Source organism: Aptenodytes forsteri, unplaced genomic scaffold (genome assembly GCF_000699145.1).
Source record: "Aptenodytes forsteri isolate BGI_AS27 unplaced genomic scaffold, ASM69914v1 Scaffold63, whole genome shotgun sequence".
NCBI lineage: Eukaryota > Metazoa > Chordata > Aves > Sphenisciformes > Spheniscidae > Aptenodytes > Aptenodytes forsteri.
In genome coordinates this window covers 2,424,412-2,450,022 of record NW_008794709.1, presented here as the reverse complement: position 1 = coordinate 2,450,022, position 25,611 = coordinate 2,424,412, and the positions used below count along the sequence as shown (strand labels likewise).

The 25,611-nt window shown below is 39.5% G+C and overlaps 2 protein-coding genes across 6 annotated transcripts in view; one reads left to right on the top strand and one right to left on the bottom strand.

Moving 5' to 3' along the window:
• The window catches only part of JARID2 (jumonji and AT-rich interaction domain containing 2), a 235,876-nt gene extending 230,211 nt beyond the window's left edge, over positions 1 to 5,665 (top strand). For all 4 annotated transcript variants that reach the window (XM_009273717.2, XM_019470610.1, XM_019470612.1 and 1 more), the window contains 3 exons: positions 978 to 1,161; positions 2,727 to 2,834; positions 5,057 to 5,665. In XM_009273717.2, the coding sequence (XP_009271992.1) occupies positions 978 to 1,161; positions 2,727 to 2,834; positions 5,057 to 5,233 (469 nt within the window). In that variant the 3' untranslated portion in view covers positions 5,234 to 5,665. The remainder of the gene's footprint in view (positions 1 to 977; positions 1,162 to 2,726; positions 2,835 to 5,056) is intronic.
• Positions 5,666 to 7,882: 2,217 nt separating this feature from the next.
• DTNBP1 (dystrobrevin binding protein 1) overlaps positions 7,883 to 25,611 on the bottom strand; it is a 68,569-nt gene continuing 50,840 nt past the window's right edge. The window contains exons 5-8 of one of the 2 annotated variants that reach the window (XM_009273715.1): positions 14,521 to 14,676; positions 12,433 to 12,576; positions 8,674 to 8,888; positions 7,883 to 8,160 (exon numbers count right to left, since the gene is read on the bottom strand). In XM_009273715.1, coding sequence (XP_009271990.1) covers positions 8,140 to 8,160; positions 8,674 to 8,888; positions 12,433 to 12,576; positions 14,521 to 14,676 — 536 coding nt within the window. In that variant the 3' untranslated portion in view covers positions 7,883 to 8,139. Of the gene's footprint in view, positions 8,161 to 8,464; positions 8,889 to 12,432; positions 12,577 to 14,520; positions 14,677 to 25,611 lie in introns of those variants that run through there. The other variant, XM_009273716.2, reaches the window with a different exon arrangement.

Sequence of the window (25,611 nt, the reverse complement as noted above, 5' to 3'; positions counted from 1 at the left end):
GGTTGGAATTCTCTGGAGGATATCGGTCCTTCCTGTGGCTGCTTATGTAAAACAAAATCCCAAACAACAAAACCTGAAAAACCCAACCAAAGTGGAACACTGTACCATATTTTTTTTCCTTTGTTTTGTTTTGCTTGTTTGTTCTGTGTCTTTTGCTGCCTCCTCTCCTGATCTGCCTTGGTTGCTCAGTTTGCCCATGCCATTTGCTTAGCTTGGCTCTCCACCCATCTTCAGCTGTGCCTGGTGGTGAGCTTTTTTATTCTCCCCTTCCATCTGCTCAGCTCGCTCCACACTTGCCGTCTTCCACTCGGCTCCAACTCGACCTGCTCTCCTAATGCTGTATAGTTCAGCATAGGAAGTATTGTCCACCTTGCGGATGCCGTGGGTGAAGGGCGGCTAGAGGGCTTAGTCTTTGCTCTTAATTGACATCTCCTTCTTTTTCCCCTGGGTGTACAGCAAGATCTTCGTCTTTTGGCACAATCACTTGCCCTGCTCCCCCTTTCCTGCCTGAAGCACCTCACGGCAGCAGGTCCTTGGTTCATCTCTGCCTCCTGATGAAGGTGGCTATGTTACTCCTGACAGCAACGGCTCCTCCTCCTCAAGGTGGCTTTTGGCAACTTCAGGAATGACAGTCATGTTAGCCACATCTCCCGACTCTCCACATGGCCCCGAGCAACCATCGACCTCCAGGAAGTACTCAGCAATCCCCAGTTCTCTGTGGAGCAGTTTGAGAACCACTGGCTTGATACAGTGGTCGCTGTTAAAATCCGGAGATAGCTTTTGCAATTAGGCAGCGTTTCTGTGGTGCTGGCTGTCTCTCACCATGTGTAGGGAATGGCACCAACCTCCAACAACACTCAGGGCTTTGCTGTGTGGAGCTAAGGTTTCAGTGATGATCGTGGTAAAAGGGTGATTATACATGGCTTTGTGGTGGTATGAGGCGATGCCAATGTCTAATTGCATTAAAACGTTCACAGGGACACGGAGCTGAGGCAGCGGCGGCAGCTTTATGAGGCAGGTCTCCATTCTTCAGCGCGCTATGGCAGCCACGACAGCAGCAGCACGGGGATGGATGGAAAGAAAAAGCCTCGAAAGTGGTTGCAGTTAGAAACGTCAGAGAGGAGATGTCAGATTTGTCAGCACCTGTGCTATCTTTCCATGGTGAGTAAAATCCTTTGCCACCGCTGGGGTACTGTCCCCCCTGTTCTAACGTACTGTAATGGACTATAAGCATTTGAGAGACAGCACATGACTAGAGTCATCTCATGCACTCCACGCAAGACACAGAGATGTTGATTTGGTTTGTGTCAGAACATTTATGGCCTTGGGCAGTGGTGATGACAGAAGACAACGGTTAGTGTCAGCTAGCTTCCCTCCCCCGGTAAGGAAGGGATAAACTAGTCACTCAGCCGCGCTCGGACACCCATGAGCATGTCTGCATTGCATTGGGAGGGGTAACAAAGATCCCTGCAGGTTGCCAGTAGTAGTGAGTCATGGCAGAACAGTTCTCGGGATGAGCTAGCGACTCAAAATACATGCCCCAAGTCCCAGGCATGCAGCTCCCGCCTGTGCTGCGACAATTTCCGTGCAAGCCAAATTGCAGGGTAGATGTATCCTATCTATCAAGCTAAGATGCTGTTTGCCAACCTGCCTGTTCAAAAACAGAAGTCATGCCCATAAACTTTCTCTTTTCAGAAGTAACTGCCTACTGGCTTTTGAAGGTGTGCTAATCACTGTGGTGACACCTTCAGGTTTTTAGCTCTACGCAGAACACCTAGAAATACAGCAATTTCATTAAGTATACCAAAAGCCCCTCCCACAACCCTATGTACCACCTAATTCCAAGATCAGATATTTAAATAAACATAATACAGTATGTGTGAGTCCACATTCAGTCCTTTTTTCTGTCATCTTTTGGGCTTTTTTGGTTATAAATGTTAGGCTTTTGATGGCAATACAATGGAACTGTTAAATAACAAGATGTAGCTGTTTCCCTCCCTAGGATAGAATATACTCAGTTTATACATGTCTTAAGACTGCTGAGCAGCTAAGACATGTTTAAGCAGCACTAGTTTGAAGTAAATTCAAAATGAGTTTGTTTAAAAAACTAACCAGCCAAAACCTCTTAATTCTGGTCCGTTTGCTCTGGAGTAAGTGTAATCGAGGGAAGGATTTTTCCTTGTCACTCTTAACAGTAATAAGGGACAAAAAATCAACTTGGTTGTCAAATTCCAAGCTGAATGCGTAGGCTTGGCAGGTAGCCCGCTGAGCAAATGTGACCTCTGCTGAATGAGACAGCAGCTGAGGAATCATGTGGCTAAGCTTCTGATTTTATCCTTATTCAAGACGGCATTTGGGGATTCCCATTCCCACAATGGGAAACAGTTGCTCTCAGGAAATCTTTAGGTTACATACTAGATACCAATAAAGTTTTATGCATATATCATTATTTGGATTTGGCCTTCATTGCTATTGGTGGGGTTTTTTTAAATTGTATGTATTTGCCAACATTAGCACTCAAAAAGGGATATGTACTTTCTTCTTCTTACACATGCCGAATCATTTCACAATGTGTAATGCTTCTTGTTTATGCCTCCTTCCACTAACTTGTAGTAAAATACAGGTTTAATAATTCACACATTGCAATGCAAAATACTGTGTGTGTAACATGGCTACAATTTAGAGCTTACTGCACTTCTCCCCCCCCCGCTTCTGCATTTTTATAGGTTGTACAGGAGAATGAAAATGTTGTCTTCTGCTTGGAGTGTGCCCTGCGGCATGTGGAAAAACAGAAGTCTTGTCGGGGACTGAAAATGATGTACCGTTATGATGAGGTCTGTATGATACAGCTTTGTGATGCTGGTGAGCTTTGATACTGAAAACTTGGGACTAGACTTAGCTCTGCCTTTGTCCTACCGAGACCTCAGGAGACTGTGCTTTGCTGTTTGGTTTCTGGGGTTTTTTTGGTGTGGGAAGAAGGAGATTTATTATGAGCATTATTTATTTTATTTATTAAGTAAAAGAAATAGAGGGAAACATGATTATGAAGATGTATAACCTGAAGCATAAACTGCATGACTATGTGTTACAGAACAGAGAAGCCATTTAATGCTTCGGGATGCTGTTGAAAGTGTGCCTATGCTTTGACCGGTTAATTTATGATAACTTCTGTGCTTTAGGATAACTTCTCTCTCTTGGTAACTGAAAGTTCACGCTGACTTACTCCAGTCCAGCCTGAACCTTCGTTAAGGCAAACTTGTAGAGCACTTGGTAGATGAGAGGTCCAGTAATGGCTGAATGGCTCAATGTGACGATGAATAATCACAGAACTCAAGTTGGTGATTTAGGACTGTGCCTGGGTTCTGGGCTAATGCTACACGCAGTACAGTCAAGTAATGTCTCTTTACCTGTCTAGTTAGCTCCATTTGTGGGCAGCCAGTGTGTGTGAGGGGATGGGGGGGAATAGAGAGAGAGCGGGGGAGCATTTTACTATTAGCCTGAGCTGTGGATAGTGAAGCAGTAGGAGAAATTGCAAAATCAGCTCTTGGAGATCAGTGCTGGTACAAGAAGCTTTTTGCAACGGGCTTCTCAGCAGTTTCTGATGTATGCGCATAGAGGTATGGGGAAAAAACCCAAAAAGTCAAAGTAATCTGGGGCAGATCGTGCCCTTGCAGCTTTGTTCATTTTTAATTGTAGACCCTGTTCTGGTATCAGGTACTATAGATAGAAACAAGTACAACCTAAGAAGCCCAGACAACAGTGAAACTGCCTTTGTAATGCAATAAACACCAAAGAGTTTCAGGAAGTTATTCAGAAATTTTAATGTATTTCTCTTATTCTTGAGATTATTCAGTCCCTGACATCCTGTGTTTTCACAGATCTGTTAATTCTATTGTGGTTTTCAAAGCCACTCTTTCCAGCAGAATCACATACGATAACGATTTTTGCTAGGTTTTATAATTACAAAGCAGCTATTTTAGGCTGCGTTGGGAAAGGCAAGAAAAACCTCTCCTTCAGTACTGGATAATGATGATGATGATGATTTTTTTTCAAATGTAAAAAACTGTCACAAAGTTTCTACATTTCTGAAAGATACTAACTGCACGCCTGGTTCTTATTACAGAATTTTTTTTGAGGGCTGTGAATGGGGAGAGAGAGAACCTGCACATCAAATGCCATTTGTTAAATCTATTTAACTGTTAGGTAGACTTAATTAAGAGGCTGTTTCAACTTTGCACAAAAATAGCTTCTCAACATTCTTAGGAGGATGGGACAGCCAGTTCAGAAAAATCTCCCCCCCCCAACTTCATCAAATCCCTGAATGTAATGGAATTAGGAGTGGCGTTGTAGCCAAGACACTTTGATTTGCAGTTCAGGGGCTCCTGTCTCTTGCTCCTCATAGTGCCATGGACCTGTAGCCCTTTTTCTGCGTGGCAGCAAGCCGGCTTTCTCTATGCGTGGGCTCAGAGCACCTGGACACCCAGAGATCCTAAAAAGCATTAAATGGACGTAGCATCCCGTAACCAATGACAGCAGTGTCACAAGGAAGAAGTGGAATCTTCTTAAATTTTAAAGAAATTTTTAGTAAATAGTACATTATAAGCAATGTTACTGTGGATTTAAATTTATGGCATTTATAACTCTGTTCAGCAGCAGGTTTTAAATCGTATCTGAAGAACATTTTGGACCCTAGTGAAGTAACCTTGCAGCCCGGCTTCTTTACTCTTGCTTAGTGTCCAGCGCTCAGATGTTTCTAGTTCTGCTGATTACCGTCTCAAAGTTTGGAGGGGGGAAGCTTCAGCAAGGGCAGTATTTGGATGACTACACAGTACCTTGTACAAAACTCCTGGTTGTGAATAAGTAGTATGTGAGCCAAGCTTCTGCATAGTTTGTGAATGTATAGATCCGCCCCCCCCCCCCCCCCCCCCCCCCCCCCCCCCCCCCCCCAGTTAAGTGCTTTCAGTCAAAAAGGCAGCACTACATCTCCGTCCACCAGAAGTGACTGGAGAAAGAGCAGATGCTAATTTGTGTTTTGTTTTTCTCACTTCCTGAACAGGAACAAATAATCAGTCTAGTCAATCAAATCTGTGGAAAAGTATCTGGTAAAAACGGCAGCATTGAGAACTGTATCAGCAAGCCTACACCAAAAAGAGGACCTCGTAAGAGAGCTACAGTTGACGTGCCATCATCTAGGCTTTCATCCTCCAGTTCATCCAAAAGTGCTTCAAGTTAATCCTGAAGATGCCAACACTCTCATTTTGTCAATTTATATATATTTTTTGTAATTATTATACCATAGTTTGGAGTACTTGCTGTAGAATACAAGCTGTCTTTGCACTAGCTCTAAAGAAGATTTTCTTCTGGTTTTAGAGAACTAATTTTGTTTTAGCATTAAACTGTTGAATTTTTTTTTGTACTTAGAATAGATAGATACAGCAGTCTGATTTTTTTAAACTGCCGTATGTTCACTGTTTTAAAACCGGCAAGGGGCTGATAAAATATTAATTTGTATTGTCCCTATGGCTGAAAAAATAAAAAGCCTTTTTGGTAACTGAAAAAAGGCTTTTAACCCATTTTTTGAATAGGTTAAAGTTTGATGTGTTTTCTAATTTGTTCTCCAGTCATGTGAGCAGATTTTTCTAGAGAGAAAAGGGATAGGAGACAATCACTGTTTTAAAACCGGCAAGGGGCTGATAAAATATTAATTTGTATTGTCCCTATGGCTGAAAAAATAAAAAGCCTTTTTGGTAACTGAAAAAAGGCTTTTAACCCATTTTTTGAATAGGTTAAAGTTTGATGTGTTTTCTAATTTGTTCTCCAGTCATGTGAGCAGATTTTTCTAGAGAGAAAAGGGATAGGAGACAAAAACTTGAAAGAAATTGCTTTACTTTGGCTGTCTTTTATTCTGTCACGGCAAGATGAGTTTTGTAATTTTTTAAATTGGAGAATACACACTTTCTTTGGGAGGTTATGGCAGGTGGAGATGGGCTTTGTTTCCTAACTGTAGGCAAAAGGAGGAGATTTGGAGTATGTTCTCTTTTACCAGCACATCACTATGCATCTGTTTTGAGGGGGAAAAATAAAAACTTTAAAAAAAAAAAAAAAAAAAAGGAGGAAAAAAGACTGCCTGCCTTGAGGAGTCACGTGAGGGAAAACTGTGCCTGATTTCATTAGGAAATCCATTCTGTTATTTTTTGGTGCTGTTGGCTACTTTATCAAAAACCCTTCAATAGCATCCTTTAAAAAAAAAAAAAAAAGAAAAAAAAGTGATTGAAGCCATAAGTGCTTCTTTTGTCATAGACGTGCAATCTTTCTAACATTCCATTTCCATTCCACTGCTGTTTTTCACACCTTTACACAGTCAAGCATTAATTTTTGTTTTGAATTTCTTTCATTATATGATCACGTTTAGAGCCACTAGCAGGTCTGCATATTTCTTTTGAATGTGAAGATGCATTTGCTTTCATCTTGTCTATTTTTTCTCTTCATGTTGTAACAAAAAAAAAAATCACACCTTTTGTACATATGCCTGTAAATTTTTTTAAATACTTGAGCCTTTTCTTGGGGTGGGGGGAGGGATGGCGAAGAGACAAGATGAAGAAAAGCCTTACGTTTCACTTTCTTCATCGGTTGGATTGGATGCTTACAGGGTTTTTCTTGTAACATTTATAAGTGCTGCTTACATCACTGAACAACAACAAAAAATAATAATGGAGTAGCTGTTGCCCTTTTCTGGTTGTGTGTACAGTATGTGTGGAATAAAAAAGGGAAAATGTTTTCACAAACTGTTTTGTTTCGTAATTGAATTCAACAATACCGTAGCTACCCATATTGCACTGAGCTTGCCAGTGGTGACTGTCAGGAAAGTCCTATAATACAATTTGTTGGTTGTTGTTGCAGAAGACTGAACTGTTTTGGAATATTTAACAATAACATAAACAGAGTCAAGTGTTTTCAAATGTGGTTGTCTGGTTTTTATGGCCTTGCTGTGTACTTTTCCCTCTTGACAGTAAACTTCTGACTATGGCTTACAGTTTGACATTTAATTTATTAGCGCTGCTCTGCTCTCTTTCCTTGTAAGGAAAGACTTCATGTTGTTTATTGCCAGTTTTTTGTTTACTTTCCAGGTTTGTACTACGAGGTTTAATAAAAAAAACAAAACTTTTTTGGACATTTTGTCTGTCTTCTGGAAAGTGAGTGAGTAAAGTAAGCTCCTTCAAGACAAATTTCTTTCTCAACAGATGCCTTGTTAAATAGTAGATATCTAATTGTAGGTAGCGAGCTTCTAGCTTTCGTTTCCCAGAGAGGGGTCAGGAAACACTTTGTCAGGTAACAGGAGGTAGAGTGAATCCTTAAGGAAACCGGCCACTTCCCAGCTGGCGAGCAGCAGGAGATGCCTCATTCCCAACCATTAGCTTTGTCAGGGCAGGTCTTTGGAAGGGATCTACGTGGCAGCTCATCCTTTTACTTACGCTGATTCTGATTACCTTCCTTCCCTCCGTGCATGAAGAGCAGAAGCCAGGAGCCTTCCCAAAGGAGAGCAGATCCCTGCAAATAGAGCGTGAGACTTGACAAGAAACAGGTGTTAGACATGTTCAGACCTCAAGTTAGGAGAGAAAAATGACTGCAGAAAAAAATGGCAGTAAGATGATGACGACTATAGGTCCTAAGGTTTTTAAAATGTACGCACTTACTTAATTTATAGTTCATTCAGGTTTATTTCCCTTACATTGCTGGCTTGCATCAGTGTAGCCAAACAGATGCTACTATGGAAAGGTAAATTACACTGGTGCCCCTTATAAATAACCATTTTTTTTCTGAATTAGTCTCCTCTGTTCACTGTCATGGATAAAGTATTTGGGTAATCAAGTAAAAGACATGGTTGGGATAGAAATACTTTATTTTATCTCGCAAGAGGAGTGAGTTTATACAATGCTAAGATACCTGCTCCACGAGGAGTCTAACATTTCAATACGCGTCTCTCCTCCTTTTCAGTTTCTTTCTTTTTCCTTAACACCTATGACTGTTGGTCCTGAATAAGAAGTGTGAGAGTAGACACTGCTGCATTAGTAGACAAAGGCAGTAGGCAGACAGTCGGTAGTAGAGAGTAGAAAATAACTTTTCTTTTTGGTTTGGATCCTAAACCTTCAGTTGCAGCAGCTGAAAACATGCAAGGAACAATTTGGGTTCAGTATTACACATCAAGTCTAAGTATTTCCAATCAGCCATTTAAAGGTTAGTGGTCAAAGTAACTTGTATCTTTCCCCTTTAATTCTCTTATACATAGTATATACAACAGTTTTACTGCTCCCCTGGGCCCCGAGTCTGCTGTTAAAGTGTGTGTGCTTTAGGCATTTTTTTTTTTTTTTTTTTTTTTTTTTTTTTTTTTTTTTTTTTTTTTTTTTTTTTTTTTTTTTTTTTTTTTTTTTTTTTTTTTTTTTTTTTTTTTTTTTTTTTTTTTTTTTTTTTTTTTTTTTTAAAAACCAACCTCCACATGACTGGCAATTTTGTAAAAAGGCGGTATTACTAAGTAAAAACGTCTGGCTGTTACGCTGGGTTAGCAAATTGTTACACAGGCAAGCTCTTCATTCACGTGTTCATTCATTCAGAAGTCATTCTTAAAGGATATGGTTTTAAGATTCAAATAGTTTGAGAGTCACTTTCATCACTAACATCTGAAGCACCCTTTCTTTCAGTTACGGCAGCAAGAGCAGTGTCCACTTGAACTTCCTCTTCGTCAGACTGAATAACTGGAGACTCTCCTTCACTTGCATCTTGGCTGGCAGAATCGGTACAGGTTGATGACAGTGAAGACAGTTTCTGTCGTAATTCAGACTGGCTCGGAACCTGAAGACTTATCTCATTCACGTAGGTGTTGGAGTCGGGCCCTTACAGTTGGAAAAAGAACAACAAAAATCAAGCTGTGGCTCAGCAGGCGAACTGAGAAGTCAGTATATTAACTGAGCTCAGCGTTGGTTAATGAGTTGCATTCAGGCTGTTTTGCTGCTTTTGCGAAACACCATTAAAAACCCCTCCCAAAACACAAAGCTGCCTTTTGGCTTTTCTGAAGTTGATCTCAAATACAAGCCCCAGGCTGGCTTTAATCTCTTTCTGATGGTGCGTTATGTCTCTCGGTCGTTCTAGTATTGCTAATGCTTGAGATCAAATCCGGTAAGATTGCAGGAGTATTAAGCAAGTCCTGACTCTGTTAAGAGACATAGCTGATGTCCAGTTTGCCTGCTAGCTAAGACCACTCAGTCCTCCTAACTGACTCTGATGATAAAGTCCATTCAGACATCAGCATGTGCTGAGAATCATCAACCACAGGAAAATCCTCCAGACAAACCCTGTCCAACAGAACGACACAAATAAACTGGGTGAAATTAAAAAAAATAATAATATCTGGGAGACGGGCATTAATAGGAACCTCCAGTTTTGGCTAAAAAAGATGATGCAGAAGCAAAACAGATTCTTGCCCACAGCGTGAAAGCATTCCTCTGGTAAAGCTCTGCCATAGCTCAAGTGCACAGGAATGGGATTTTAAGACTATGCTTCCTCCATATCCTATGCAAAAAGACTTCTTCTAAGCAAGTTCAGTGTAATGGTGTTTGCTTGCAGTTTGGGAGTTCTTAGATCCTCTCCTCTGGACACTTCCTGGCAGTAAGTAAGAAGGAAAAACAGGGAGACATCTAAGCACTCTTTCTATGGCATCTGCCAAATAAAGCCCTTTTTTCCTTCCCTACTATACCTAACAAGGGTTTCTCCATAGTCAGGGCACCCAGCTTCAGCACTGCGTAACCTTAGTGAGAAAATACTCTTAAAAATCCTGTGGGATTTTATATAAAAAGGTTTCAAGAGGGTCGGACGGAAATGAGCTGATCACTACGCCTTACCTCTGCTGAGGCTGTTTGCAGAGTAGTTCACACTACACTGCCCTATGACTGGTCCCCATCGTCTTACCAAGTATCTGAGTAAAATTTATCAAGAAAACAGTCGTAACAGCATCTGGAGGCAGCAGAAGCTGCTTGTACTCGACACACTAGCTCAGGCACATTTCTTGCCCTAACTAGCTGCAATCTTAAATTCTGGACCTAAACGTGGACAGCCAGCAGCCCTGTATGTGACATTGTCTTCGCTTCTCTGGGACCCAGGAACTCCAGGGGGAAATGTGCCCTCAGCAGGTCTCCAGTTTAAGCACAAGTTGATAAACATCTGGTACAACATTCGCAACTCTGACAGCCAACCAACCCGCCTGGACCGAAAGCACAGTCCAACCGACTGTGTCAGTCCAGGACGTCTAGCAGGTCTACTGAGTTGCTTCCGCGGGTAGTACATGAATTTATACTGAAGACAAGTGGTACTAGGAAGACGTTTTTGATAAAAAGACACCTGTCTTTATGTTGTGCGCACCAGCATGCATTAGATTAATTTACACAACAGACACACAGAGGAGGAGTTTTCTGGAGTGGCAGAGGTGAGTACATTTTTCAGTTCAACTTACTGTCATGAAAAGTTGCAAAACCAATGCTCATAAGCTGGCAATGTTTATAGCAAGGCAAATTTGAAAACATTTTAATGTCTTGAGCTGATTTTAATTTTTAGCAGTTACTAAAATAACTTACCTGTATTCTGTGGTGTTCAGGAAAATTGTGAAACAAATCTTGCCCTGACCAACCCAGTTCTCCACTGACAGCAAAATGAAGAGTTACCTTTAAACCATCTCATTTTTCTGAGAATGAAGACTATCGTATATTTGGCTTGATACTAGGGTGCAAGGTCCTTAAAGCAAGCACAAAAATCCCTTCTAATTCAGAGGGAAATGAATCCTCTGGAACCACAACAGTAAGATTCGCAAGACTGTTACACTGTAGTAGTAACTGTAGAGGAGTAAGTCTTGTTGCAAGCCTATCCAACCTCTGCATTAACATTACAGTGCTAGAACATACACTGTAATATAATGTACCAGTGCTGCAATGCGCATATATATAATAAATATATATATGTATATACTCTATCCATACATACACACTGTAATACTTACATTACAGCACAAAATATATAGTTTTTTTTTTCAAAACATTACAGCACAAAATATATAGTTTTTTTTTTTCCAAAGGCTAGTAAGTTTTACATCTATTTAGGAAAAACCAACCACACCTAGTAGTTTCTACACTTCCCTAGATAATCCAGTTATACCGTTTGCTGTTAAGACATGAAGCTTCTTGGCCCAGTGTCTGCCAAAGACCCAGCAAGGGGAAAACAGTCCTAGATTCTGTAACGGCTCGCATTCTCAAATGCTGATCAACTTTAATAATGCATGAATTGGATGCCTATCCAAAACCAGCCATCTGAATTTAGTTTTTGCAATAAAACACGAAAACCTTTAGTAGTCAAGTGTGCCTTGACTACTTACTGTGAGCTTTTCATGTTCACAGCAGGTAATAATCACCTTTACATAGGGAGGAAGAAAATTACCCCAGGATATTATTAACATTCTTCTTTACATATCCCAAAATGCAGGATAGAATTTGAAGTACATATTGTTTCTTCACTGTAAGTAGTTTTATAAAAATATTTCAACCCCTATTTTCAAAAGAAATCTAAGTACATTTGAAGGAGCTTCATCATCTCCCCCAAGAAAACTTATTTTGGCTCTTTTGGGAAAAGGCATTTTAGTACTAAAGTAAGTTTTTAATTAAGAAAGCACACTTCCCTCGTGGATAAAGTATCCAGTATTACTAATTGCCTGCTTTAAGCAGGTCCCTCATCATGCTGCAACTTGCCAAAACGTAAGTCTGGTTTTGTTCATCAGAACACATAAACAAAATTTTGGATTAAGATTAATCCAATTTAGCTAACATTACTAGCAGTAAGAAGGCTACGTGAAAGAGCTGCAGTAGCAGAATCACTATTTAGAAGCCTCCAGAACACTGTCGTGTTTTATGCGTATGAACTGCTATGTTGAACCATGTCTCTGAATATCTCTCACTGAAGATCTTGCACTATACAACTGGTCCGAATTTACTTCAAAAATGCCAAAATTCTGGACAAATTCTAAGAAAGCAGTGGTAAAAAAACCTAACTACCGCAAACTTTCTGTTGATGTTCGTTAAACTGTCCTCGATTATATAGAGAAAAATGCACCTTGAAAGCAGTATGTCACACATCACCTATCCACACCGTGACAAGTACAACATGAAGCTGTAGTAACTGGATAAAAAAAAAAGAGACAGTCCAGAAGTATCGAGTCATTTTGCAGCAAGCTCTCTTGTACTGCAACTAAATGTTAATGTTTTGAAAACCACTAATGAAAAAAACTCAATCTACGTACAGTGTAATGTCTTACGAGATAACATAATCCATTACAAATTAGAGCAATGCCGGTGATTTATCACTTTGTCTCTAAGCACGCTGTCATTACTAGTATCATACCCAGCATGGGAGAAAGCATATTATTGTCTTCGCCTCCTGAGTTTAAAAAGACATCAAGCGCTTCTTGGTCAGACATGTCCATTAGGTCCATCTGTTCCAGCATGTCCACATTCACCTCCATGGAAGACATACTTCCAATCGGTTCTGCAGTAAAAATAGTGCAATGAGCAAACTGACAGTCAGCCACATGATGTTATTGCCTATAAAGGCTTCAAGAGCTGCTATAATTGTACGCATTAGTAATAATTAAACTAGATATGGAAGGAGCACACCCCCAGGAGCTGCTCAGCAGCAATCTCAGGCAAATCCAAGAGTACTCCGTGCAATCTTCGTTGTGAAACTAACGTCCATTACTCTTTTTGTAAAACAAAACATTTTTAGCAACAACATTTACAGCAAGAGCATTGTCAGAAATATGCTAGGATGGGGCTCAGGGGCGAAGATCGAAACTTTCCATTTTGTAACACTCCTTTCCAATTCTCTCGACTGGAAGTCTTTTTAGAGAAAAACACACACATTTAAACACACGATCACTAAATGTCAGTACACAAAGGGACGTGAAAATTCAGAGGTAAGGATTAATGTTAACAGAGAGCAGCCATTCTTCTTCCTCATTCAATCAATCAGTCTAATAAATGACAGTAGTGTGTAAAACCTAGGCTGATACCCAGTATCTTCTCCCAGCATGGGGATTTCACATTATTAATTACTCAAGCAAACTACTTATTATCATCAATATTATACCGACAATTCACACAGGAATTTAGTACTTGGATGAGCATCTTCTTCCTTGAACAATAAAGCATACAAACAGAACAAGTAAGTCCAGGGGTAGTCAGATTTAAGTCCAGTTGCTGCAGGTATAACATCAAACATTATAATGAACAGTTTAATGGTTTATCTAAATTCAATAGTTACACTATTAAACGCCTTCATATGTGAACCGAGACAAAATCCTATCATTTGTTTGCTGGTTTTTTTCCCAAATATACTATAGCTGCAGGATCAAATCTTTCATAAAAACAGTTTCTTTGATATATGTGGGTTCTGCATTATACTGCAAAGCTGAAGTTCAGAAAGTTTGGCGTTCTGAATTTCTGAGAGCCAAGTATCCAGCACTAACTAGCCAGTGACAATGTCCACTTTTAGCCTAAGTGGTGTGTGTGTGTATATATATATATAAAAAGCAGGAGACCCAAACTCAATTCCTTCCTAGACCAAAGGAATTTAAAACTTACATACCCCACTTCTCAGAAGGCTGTCTGAGCAACCAATCTAGAGTATCTTGCAGATGAGTGTTTATAGCACTCATGCAGAGAAATGGAAATCTTGGATTGTATTCCCTGCTCCGACATTACAAATGACAGCAGAACTGGCCTCGGAGCAGGGACAGAATCTCTACATTTTTTCCTGCCACATGAGTGACGTAATCTCCTGCTTGCTTGCTTTCTGGTCCTACAATCTCGAAGTTTTGGCCCAACAGATGGATACCTCCCACACAGAAGCGTCTGTAGCCTATGGCATTCTTGTGCTTTAACTAGTCGGGAGATGCCAGACTTGAGTCATCTCATCATAAGGAGAGAGCTTAATCTGATCTCCCATGTCCTAATCACACTCTGCATGTTACATAGACAATGGAAATAGCTACCACCTGGGAACTGTTTTGAAATACAACACTGAGCTTTCGTCTGCGCTTTTAAAATTTTTCTGAGGCACCTTCTGGCAGGTGACAATCCCAGGCTTTGCAACTTCAGCGTACAGAAGCGGCCACCTCCATCCATATCTTTATAGATATGGATGCACTCTTCAGCTGCAGAGAAAAGTGCTGTTCCAGACATACTTCAGTGCTTTGCATTTCCTCAGACAACAAGCAGAGAGTCTGACTGATTGATTTTCTAAGTTGTCGAGTTTCCCTGGAACCCTAAGTTTGTTTAAAGAGCTTATCTGAAGTTTCAGTTCCACCAAGGAAGAATTTAGACGCTGCAATGCGTCAGCTGTAAGCATTAAAACCGTTGCTGACTCTGACCCCTCAACAATGTTCCCCAAGTTGTGAGTTTGTGGATTACAAGAAGGTATTTTAAAACTTGCCTCGCCTCTCTGCTATCTGCAAGTATCCTGTAGAAAGGTATTGCTCCATGTCCTGCTGGAAGGCTTCTTCAAAGAACTTCTGACGTTCCTTTAGCTTCATCTGCTGGGTGTGCTCCATATCCAAAACCTTCTGTGCATGTTCAGCATCTAGCTCAGCTGAGCATAAAACAAACAAACAAATAAAATATTGCATGCATATCCCCGACTCTCAGAATTTAAAAGCTACTGGACCAGTTCAATACTGACGGACTGTTAACACAGGCTGTTAACACAGGCTGTTATAAAAGAAGGCTTCTGTGCTTTGCAACTATATTGTAAAACTGAGAGGGTAAGAATACCGTGTTAGGCAGCATAACCTTCACATTAAAGTGATGTCATAACTATTTATCTTGAGGCAAGATGCAGATTTCTTGAACTATATAAACGGCAACACCTGAAAGCAGTCCGTCAATAACTGGGATTTCAGAATTCTGCCAAAAAAAGCTATCAGACAGTGATGCTTCTGCTATCGTATGTACCTAATACACATAAAAGTAATGCTTTTAATTTGAATGTTGCAGCACATTTCCACCACAATACAGGTGGAGAGATATATATGTACGTATGCTTATAAGTACATACATATAAATACACATACATACATATGTCTGTGCATGCACATGCGTGTGAGATTCTGCTTTTGTCAGCCTCCAGATAGACTGGAAAAATCCTTTGAAGAATATCCCACATGTAGCGCAGGTACGTATCCACAGAAGCTGTGAAGGCAGCCTGAGTCGACAGAGGGTAGCTAAGCAGTACCTTTTTCGACGACACCACCACACAGTCATTAAGGTCAATATACAGGGTCTTCTCTGTATACAGCAGCAAAGAATGTGCCAGAAGACGATGATGATACCGACATCAAAAAAGCAGAGCCAACTGCCATGAATTACTAATGTGAGACCAAGCAGAAAGGGCCAGCCTGTATGGCTTCTACAGATGTACAGTGACAACCGAATTTGCTTATACGTATCTATGCTGGGTCTCTAGCAGTTCCTCTTTCCTCCTACAGTGAAAGAAGTATTAGACTGAATACGATTAGAAGAACGCCTTCCCTCCTGTTCTGCTCTACAGGAGTCGCTGACTGGCCGGAGGATGTACAAAGAAAAGAATCGTGCCGTCTAATGAAGAATAACATCTTCTAGAATAAAAAGATGTGGTAGCTATTGAAGTGCTAACTCTGGCCAGACCACTATTAGAACATGCTCTAGAAAAAAATGCTTTTTAGGAAGAACATATAAATTCGAAACCTTCCTCCCGGAATTCTCTGTCCGTTTTTCTAAAGCAGTCTCACGAGCTCTCTGCTTACAATAAAAAAAAAGAATTTGCTAGCTGAGCTGCTGATGGAAAGGATGGGGGTGGCGAGAAGAGCTGCTGGTCTGGGCTGTTCTACTCATTAAGGGAAGCTCCCAGCAAATACTGCTGGGTAAAAAATGTCCAAGCTTCCACACACCAGACAGACACAGCTAGAATACGGCATCCATACGGATAAATGCTGAAAGAGCATAAGGTTTTCTAGGACAAGCATCATGTTAGTCTTTCAGGGAAAATGTCACGTTAATGATATTTTAAAATAAGGAAATTAATTAAAAGCATTTACCATTACGGAGATTATTATCCAAATGCAGAATATGTTGTATTAAACCAGGCAAAAATATCAGAGAGCAGTAATTCACTCTGTTGCCTGCATCGTCACAGATCATATACAGAAGCAACTGAGCTGTGCTAGTTGCCAAAAGGAGCCATAAAACTGGACTGACACACCAAATATCCATTAAAACATCAGTAAATAAGCTGACATCTTTTTCTAAAAGCATTTTTCAGAAGTAAAACATCAGCATATAATAAGGAAAGCGTTTTCCTTTAAGTCAACACGTCTTTATTATCAAGTACACTGTGATGTACGATGACTCTGTGTTCCTTGGAGCAACTCCTTTACTACAGTCCTGAATGATGAGCAATTATTAGTAACATTGTGTATGATGCAGAAATGCTATTCAATTGTAATAACAAAAGCCAGCGGCTCTCACTGACAACAGAAATATCCTGTCTTTCTCATAATATATTCTGACAGTTTTGCGCTCTATATTGATACTTCAGGATATTTTTAACTCCAGAACAGAGACAGTATCCAAACAACGTATGAGACTGATACAACTTTTTTCTTAGCACTGCACCCTCTGTTTTTTTCATTTTGCCTAAAATGTCCTGTTAACTATTGGCATTGTCACTGGCCAAAGCTAAACGGTAACAGCTGCCCGCTGTGCTGACATACTCTAGAGAAACTCAAAATACTCTGGCTGAAGAGTTGTCATAGGCTTGTTCTCCAAAGTCAGTTACAGAGCGTTAACATCAAGAACCTTGCTGCATGATTTCACGCTCTGCCAGGTATAGTAAAAGTTGCTTGGCTAAGCAAAACCAAACTGCTCCATGTGGGGTTTCTGTTTGTTGTCAGAAATGCTAAGGATGGCTAGATGAAGCTAACGGTCAAACCTGAAACAACAGAAAAATGGGTCTATTGTTCCTTTTACAAAGCTATTCAGAATTATGTTTTCCATAATCCAAGTGTAGTTTTACATGTTTATAAAACACTGAATAGAGCCAGCACCAAAGGAGTTCTAAGAAAGACAAAAGTATCATCCATACACCCTCATATGCTGTTCACGTCCACATACAAATTCTTACAGACACCACTGAGACCTGACACGCTTAACGTATTATCGCATTTTTCCTTTCACCATAAAATTGTACCTTTGAATTAGTAACTGCACCTATTTCTTAATCGCACTGCTGTGCACAGAAAAAAAAACCCAGACTACAGAGAAAATGCTAATTCACAATTAGATGCAGACTTACAGGACTTGCCATAATAACCCAAACACAAGGCGACTTCAATTCTACACCAGCTATGACTTTCAAGAGAACAGAACTAAAAGGAGGCAAAATATTTCTTAAAAATTGGCAACTCAAGTGCTGACACACAGCCTTCTGTACCATCCCCAGGAACAGCCCCGTGGCCAGCCCACGGCTCACCTCCCTCGCAGCCACACTACAACTTACAGCCCACCTCCTTCGAAGCCCAAGCAAAGAGGCAGCACTCGTCCACAAAACTTCCACTTGCTACAAAACCTCACCTTCTCCAACACCGCTGAACAACGCGCCCGCCCTAGCCTTGCACTCACCATGCAGGCGCTGAAGCATGGGAGTCGGTTCTACCCTGGAACCAGTCACCCCAGCCTGAAGCAGCCTCTGGGTACGTGCAGCCCTACTGAGACGCTGCGCTGCCCTCGCCTCCTCTAGCCAGGTGAGGATTTACCTGGAAGTTTCAGGGGATGACTCCACCTCTCCCAACACCTCAGCGTGAGAAAAAGCTACAGTCATCATCTGCTTCTGCCCCTGTGGATCCTGCCTATATCAGCTAATGGGACCTGGAAAGCTGTACCAGCTAATTCCAGTCATTAAAAGGACTGCCCTGTGCTCTTAAAGGTCAGTAAGAAAAAAAATCAGTGCCCGGAGTGTAGTCCTTAATGCACTGATTTTCCCTAGAGGCGTTTCCCGCCTCAGCCTTTTTTCTGGGGGAAAAAAAAAATCACCATATAGCTGTACAAATAGGCCAAAGACTTAGAAATCAAGACGAGACTAGGAGTACAATATTATTATTTGGTACAACATCCATGTTTTCACATCTCGATTTACATTTCTTATATCTTTCTGCAGCCAGAACCTGTGCTAACCAGACACTGTATTCCTATTACAAGATTAATTTATTAAAGCCAGGACCTCAGGATAGATTATTTCTTAATGACTTTATAAAACATTTTTATTTACAAATGAACTGTATTTCTGGGAAAACCTCCCCCCCACCCCGTATCTTAAGTGGTTGAACTAGATGCTAGAAGAATCCAAAGGAACAAATTACGATAGCTTATAACCATATACCTCAAGTACAAAGGACACCATTTTCTGAAATCATTCATATGCCTGACTGACACTTCCTACAAATTAAAATTCTGCCGCAGTATCTAAAGTTTCGATCCGACCAACAAACTAAGTGACCGTTTTATACTTTAATCTAAAACATTTTCCAGTTATGCACAACAGGTTTCCCGAATAAGTATGGCTACAAATAAAACAAACTAGAAGAATGACTACAAAACTGGACACAGCATGTAGACATGCTGAGTAGGGGAGGATAATCCCTTCCCTTGATCTCCTGGCCGCATTCCTGTTCATACAGCCCAGGACGCTGTGGCCTCCCCTGCTGCCGGGCGTGCTGCTGGCTCCTGCCCAGCTCGCTGCCCACCACAACCCCAGGGCCTTTCTGCAGAGCTGCTCCCCGGTCAGTCCCCGGCTGGTCTTGCTGCAGGGGCTCCTCCTGCCTGGGTGCAGGGCTTTGCATTTGTACCTGTCGAATTTCATAATTTTCCCATCAGCCCACTCCCCCAGTCTATCTAGGTCCCTCTGGAGGGCAGCCCTGCCCTGCTGTATCGACTGATCCCCCCAGTTTGGTGTCATCAGCAAACTTGATGAGAGTGCCCTCCATCACCTCCTCCAGGAAAGACCAGTCTGCTGCTTGTTACCAGCCTCCAGGTAGAGTACGACCCATTAACTGCTGTCCTCTAAGCCAACCAGTTATTTATCCATCTTGTTGCCCATCCATCCAGGCTGTAACACCATAATTCGGCTACAAGAATATTGTGTGAGACCGTCAAAACCTATTAGTAAGCTGGCTATTCACTGAACAATGGAAAGCCTTCAGAAATCAGAATGATAAAAACATAAAAACAGACAATGGAAGACAGCCAGCCAGCCAAGTAACTTTTCAAGTGCATTATAACTTAGTAACTTATAGCTGCAACTGCCTCATTATATACCCTTTTAAGTAAAAATGTCAAAGCAAGACAAGACGCCGGGGAGTGCTTCAAAGAATGCAGTTTTTCTCAAAAATGTTTAAATTATTCTTGACAGAATTTAGAATACACTTTGATAATAGGAGGGAGGCAGTTCAGAGCAATCTTGCACTATTATTTTGCTGAGAAGTGGGGAGAGACTGTTGGGAAAACTTGAAAAAAAATTGTAAGATATGTGAATTAGGTACACAAAGTCTTTTTTCCAAATAGGAGTGAAAAGAAAACAAGTGAAAACTACAAGATTTAATTGTTTTTAAACTCTGATTGAACGGTCTCTTTACAAAGAAAAAAAAAAAAAATTTCCAAAACTATATTCAAATAATTACAACAAAAAAAAAATTAAGTCCTGATTCACCAGAATGTGAAGTCAGGATTTCACTGGACTTCGGTGACAGAAAGATCACCTCTGTTGGAAAAAATATACATCGTTCCAAATGAGATTTATTGTTTGACAACTCTCTAAAGCCTGCATTTCCCTGAAGAGGTATTTACTAAAATTAAGATTATAAAAATATTTCTTCATTTAAAAAATCGTCAGTAAAAATGACTGTATGTATTCCTTGATAATTTCTAACTAGTGTTTTTATAGATTGCATCAGAATATGAAAACTGTAATTAGCCCAGAAATAATCTAGTGAAGAGGAAAAGCAGAGGTTTTACAAGTGCAGAGAAACTATTTTGTAAGTTGCCCAATAAGCAGTTTCAGCAAGTTGGCTTACCTTGGAAATTCCCCCTAAACAAACAAATCGCTTACTTGAGATCCTTGAAAAATACAGAATAAGCCTAAATAAGTACCAGAATAAACAACTGAAAATAACCGCCTGTGTATGCCAGTTATTAGAGCAGCACCTGGAGGAAGAAGCAGCTTCCGACCAACGCGGTAGGAAACACAGCTTGGGAAAAGGCTTCCACGTAACTCCAAACTTTATCTGGCTACCAGGAAATCATCATAATTAAGAGATACTAAAAATATGCTCCATCAAACAGCAAATGCGTGAATCGGGTTCTAAAAATGTAAATACATCTAGGATTCAAAGAAAATAATCACACAAATAAGCATATGCCTCACAGTGTGTGAAAAGAATGTTAGAGCTTGACAGAATTAGGATCTTTTAGGTCAGCTAAACAAAAGGTTACTGCATTTACATTTATTTTACTTTCACAGCTTTCCTCAGCTCTCTACTACTTTTTAAAGCCTTGTAAAGTATGACAAGACCTTTCTAAGGCAGACCAGTGGCTTGCTACTGCAGATGAGAATACACCCGAGCTATGAACAGACTGCACCCAGTTTGGGTTTGTTTGGGTTTTTAAACAGTTAATATGACACACATTGTAATTAATTTAGGGGTTCAGACAAGCCTAGAGCATCCAAAGTTAAAGATGTCTTCCTCCTATATATAAAAGCTTAAATCCTGCCTTGCCCAACTGTACTTTTTTGCAGTAAAACAGAACATCCTACATAGCAGCCATATGGCACATTATATTCTTTAGATTGCTTTCACCTTTCTCTATTCTCTGCAAGCTTGAAAATACAACAGGTTGAAGACTCCTCTGCAAGGTGATCCACAGCAGCATAAAGGTCTACTGGTTTACAGCTAGACCTGCTGTGGTTCAGAAACAGTAAGAATGCTTTTGGCCATTTTATTTCTCATAAAAAACATCCTGAAACCTGAGAGCATTTGCCTACTTCTTGCTTTTTAAATTAAGACCAGACAAATTTTCACGCCTGCAAATGTGGTAATCTCGAACAATTTTAGAATTGGTTTAATTGGTTTAAACTATAGTCAAGATCGTCATTTTATATATATATATATACACTGTTCTATAGCTGTTAGGTTTTTTTCCACACTTGCTTCAGTATTTTCCTACCTTCAGATGTGCAAATGCATGTCTTGCAAAGTATGGTAATGTGACAGCAAAAGCTTTAGGGGGGCAATTCTCTCCTCCAGGCCCATAATTGACTACTTCTGGGTTAACAAATCTACAATCCACCATTTTCCAGTTTCCTGGTTCAATTTCATTTATGGTCCCAAGAACACTAAGTGACAATATCTGTCTTTCTAGAAGACAGGATTTAGCAACTTGACTTCAGTGGGATGTGAGTAACACAAACCCTCCTCAACTGGCACCAGGACAGGCTCTGTTAGGAAGGGGGTCTTCTAACTCCTCTGTTCCTCCTTTAGTCGGATTTCTATCCAACTGAAAGAGAAGAAAAGGTGACAAGGGAAGGATAACATTAAGCTGCACCTCCCTAGCATAGAAAGTAAGTGCAAAATAAACGACCTGGCAAGCATCTGAGCTCACATGCTTGTTTCCTGCCTCCCTATAAATCCACCATTTATGGTACTGTAAGAATAATAATTCTGTTAGTAAGCTGCAAAGTATTTATTTTCACTATAAATAAACCTGACAATCTCACATGTATCTTCAGTACACATAGGTTTATTTGTGAAGACAATCTGGCTTTAAAATCTAGCCACACACTATAGAAAAATCCCAGTATTACAGACACTATATTTGCAAACAGTTCAAATGACTCAGCACTAGTCTACTGTCATGAAAAGTTGTATTTAATGCATACACTCTCCAATTACTGGTTTTTTCTGTCTTACCTCAAAAATACTCATTTTCAAATGGAAGAACTAATCAATAGCAAATCTAAAACCAAAGTACTTAAAATAGAAACCACGGCATTGCAGTATTCTATTCAGGTTTGCTAAAGTCCATGAAACTGTTCCAAATAAGATTAATAACATCGCATCATCCGAGTACAAATTGATCTGTCGAACAATTTAATTACTATTTTCCATTTGGAAAAGATAACCACATTTGCTTTGGAACTGGAAGCCTCTCAAAGACAGGCAAACGGCTTCTGCTACTACAAGAACAGTGCTAATCTTAACCTTTGCACAACTCTGAGGTGCTTGCCTTCTAGATCAAATTATGTGCAGTGTAGGTATATAAATAAATTATGAGATGCTGTTTTGCTGTCACAACACATTGTGCACATGTTGAAAACATGGGTTCCACAACATGGCAAATCAGCTGGCAGGTATCAGCTTTTACTTGTCCTTAAGAATAACGCCAAGCATCGAACTCTTGCTTTGGTGAAACCATTCTTCACCCAAACTATAACCATCTTCAGATACACAGGCTAGCAGAACAGTACCATTCAGTGCTTAACTAAATCTTGCCTCAAAAAACTGAAGGTGAACAAATTATTGCCTTCCTTCCTACTAACTAAAACAAAACGAGGGGTTTACTCCATATATTGTTTTCAGAATAACCAGTTTTCTGATCTGAAAATGCAATTTATACCTCCCTGTCCAGAAAGAGGGGTAGAGCCTGCCAGAGTCCTACAGGCTTCAGAGCCAAAAGGAATGAGCTGCGGATTCATAGTCTCAGTATGGTTCAGTCTAATCTGACTTACTGTACATTGACAGTGACGTACTTTAGACTTGAAGAAGGCTTTTTTTTTTTTTAAGACATACTTTAATACAAGTCTTAGGTTAACATAAACAATGATTGCTCAATCAGAAACAGAAAAGAAAAAAACCTACCTTTCACAAAAAAATCATGCAACCAGTTGAAAGAGAATTTGACTTTTTCACATCTCGTCCACAGGGTAAAGCATTCAGTGTGCATTATGTAAACTACATTTGATAACAGATGTGCTTTACAAACGTGTGGCAAATAACACTGTGCAATGATGAAAATTCTATGTCCATCAGAACTCTTAAAACATTTTTATTCAATAGTGAAGGAGACCATTTTGCAAATTCAAATTACACTTGAAGTATTCGATGCCGGAAACCATTCCAAATCATCAAGTCCTCTCTCATCTGAATCCGTCATCAAACTGAAGTTCTGAAACCACAAAGCCTGTGAGCATTACTGCAATCAACTGCAAGATCTGTTTCTCGGTTATCAGCAGTGGTTTTCTGTTAGTGTTAAGAACATTAGGGCCTGGTTACTAAAACTTAAACGGAGCTTTTAACAGAGCCTAAATTTCACACTTTAAACAAGCAACAAATATATCCCTTATTTCAACAAAAACAGATTCTGTGTCCAAAGATGCACAAGAGGTACTTATGCTAAAACAGGCATGTCTACCTGTTTGGAGTGGGCTCAGTCAATACGAAAGGACCAGGGATTAACTACAAAAGGAATAAATAGGAGAAAGCAATTGGGTTTTTTTGCAATTTCTTTCTATTTTAAGCTAAGTATAACAGGGGAAAAATTCTACAAATTAAACCTGAATGTTCAAGTAGTCAGAACTGCAGAGGTACTTATGCTAAAACAGGCATGTCTACCTGTTTGGAGTGGGCTCAGTCAATACGAAAGGACCAGGGATTAACTACAAAAGGAATAAATAGGAGAAAGCAATTGGGTTTTTTTGCAATTTCTTTCTATTTTAAGCTAAGTATAACAGGGGAAAAATTCTACAAATTAAACCTGAATGTTCAAGTAGTCAGAACTGCAGGACCACCAGTGAAATCACTCTCTTTCTCACGTAGAAGCCTAGTTTGTTTACAATGTCAAAATTTCATATGCAGTAATATTTTAAAAAGACCATAAGCCAATCATTATATCAGTAGCACACACAGAATACTTGAAGTATTTATTTTTTCTTGACAACTTAGTCTATTTCCTCTTCCATTTCTGTCAAAACAACTTCTACAATACAAGCAAAAAAATTGCTATTAATTCATCCTCTTACTGGTTTTACTTCTTCATTCTTAGAAGTCAACAAGAAGAAAAAGGACCATTAGATTAGAAATCCAGTCCAGCTCAGCACTGTTCAGTTAATGTCCCAACATGAATCACAGTACAGACCACCTTTAGAAATCCTAGTGGTGAATAAACACTTTTGTGTTTGATGCGATTAGCAAAACGAGATCTGAAGTACCATTCACTCTAACAAACCACCATCCAGGAGCATCTGAACAGTTTCTACAAAATAATATGAGAGGGGACTAATTTGCTAACAGACAGCTATTAGGGATGCATTACCAGCTGAGGAAGTTTAAAATACATGCAGTCCTGCATATTCATTACACACAGACTATCAGTTATGACAGACCATCTTATTTTAAAAATCCCTATTTATTCTCAAATGCAAAACAAAATGCCATCATTCTTTTTAAAATTGAACATGTAACAGTGCTATTTACTAGTAAAACTAATTTGCAACATTAGCAATGGCATGTATTTTCCAGACTTTTTATATTACTGTAAGAGAGATCTCTTCAAACTACATTATAATATTCTCTTACAAAAGTGTTGTTCCATTAATGGGTTGCTTTTATTAAAATTCAGCAAAACGGACAGTAACAATTATACAGGCACAATAAAAGGAAGACGACAACAACAACAAAAATATACTACATTTCAAAGAGAAAAATGTGGCTGAATATAAAAAAATATTTTCAGAATATATGACTGTATTTTCACAGTTAGAATTCCTCATTTTCTGTTACGGAAAGGCATTATATAACAAGAAACAGGGCATCTTATATAAGTGCAGAAATATACATCAGTGTCTTTTTTCCACTGAACATTTTTATTTTTAAAAACAAAATAGCTTATGTGAAAAACAATTTAGTTAGGACATGGATTGTGATTCAGAGGTAAGGCAATTTTCAGTATGTCAGTTCTAAAGAAAGGGTACCGAGTTTTAAATTTTTAATTAAACATTTTAAGGTTTCTTCCATGCATCTAGTTTTCATATATTTAAAACCATTCCCCTTGCGTCTTCATTTTATTTTTTTTACAGAATAATAAATGGTCTATAGTTCAGAAATAACAGATCTTAACAAAAAAAGCCGCCCAGACAAAAGTTCCAACTTGCAAAATACTAGCTGTCTTTAAATAGCTCAGTTGTAAAAATAAAATTCTTTTGATGATCTGGAATTTTTTTTTTTTTTTTTTTAAGATAAATCTTTCTGGAGAAGAAACAGAGAGTCCTGAAAGATGATCTGCTCCCACTGGCTTGCTGACTTACTTGCGTGCCATCTTCTAGCAGAATTGTTCTAAATTGTTCAAACTTGCAATTTTAAATAATGAAGGTGGAATAAAGGTCATCTTTATATATAGTGTCAAAGCACTTCCATAATTTTACTGCTAATTCATAACAGTTTCC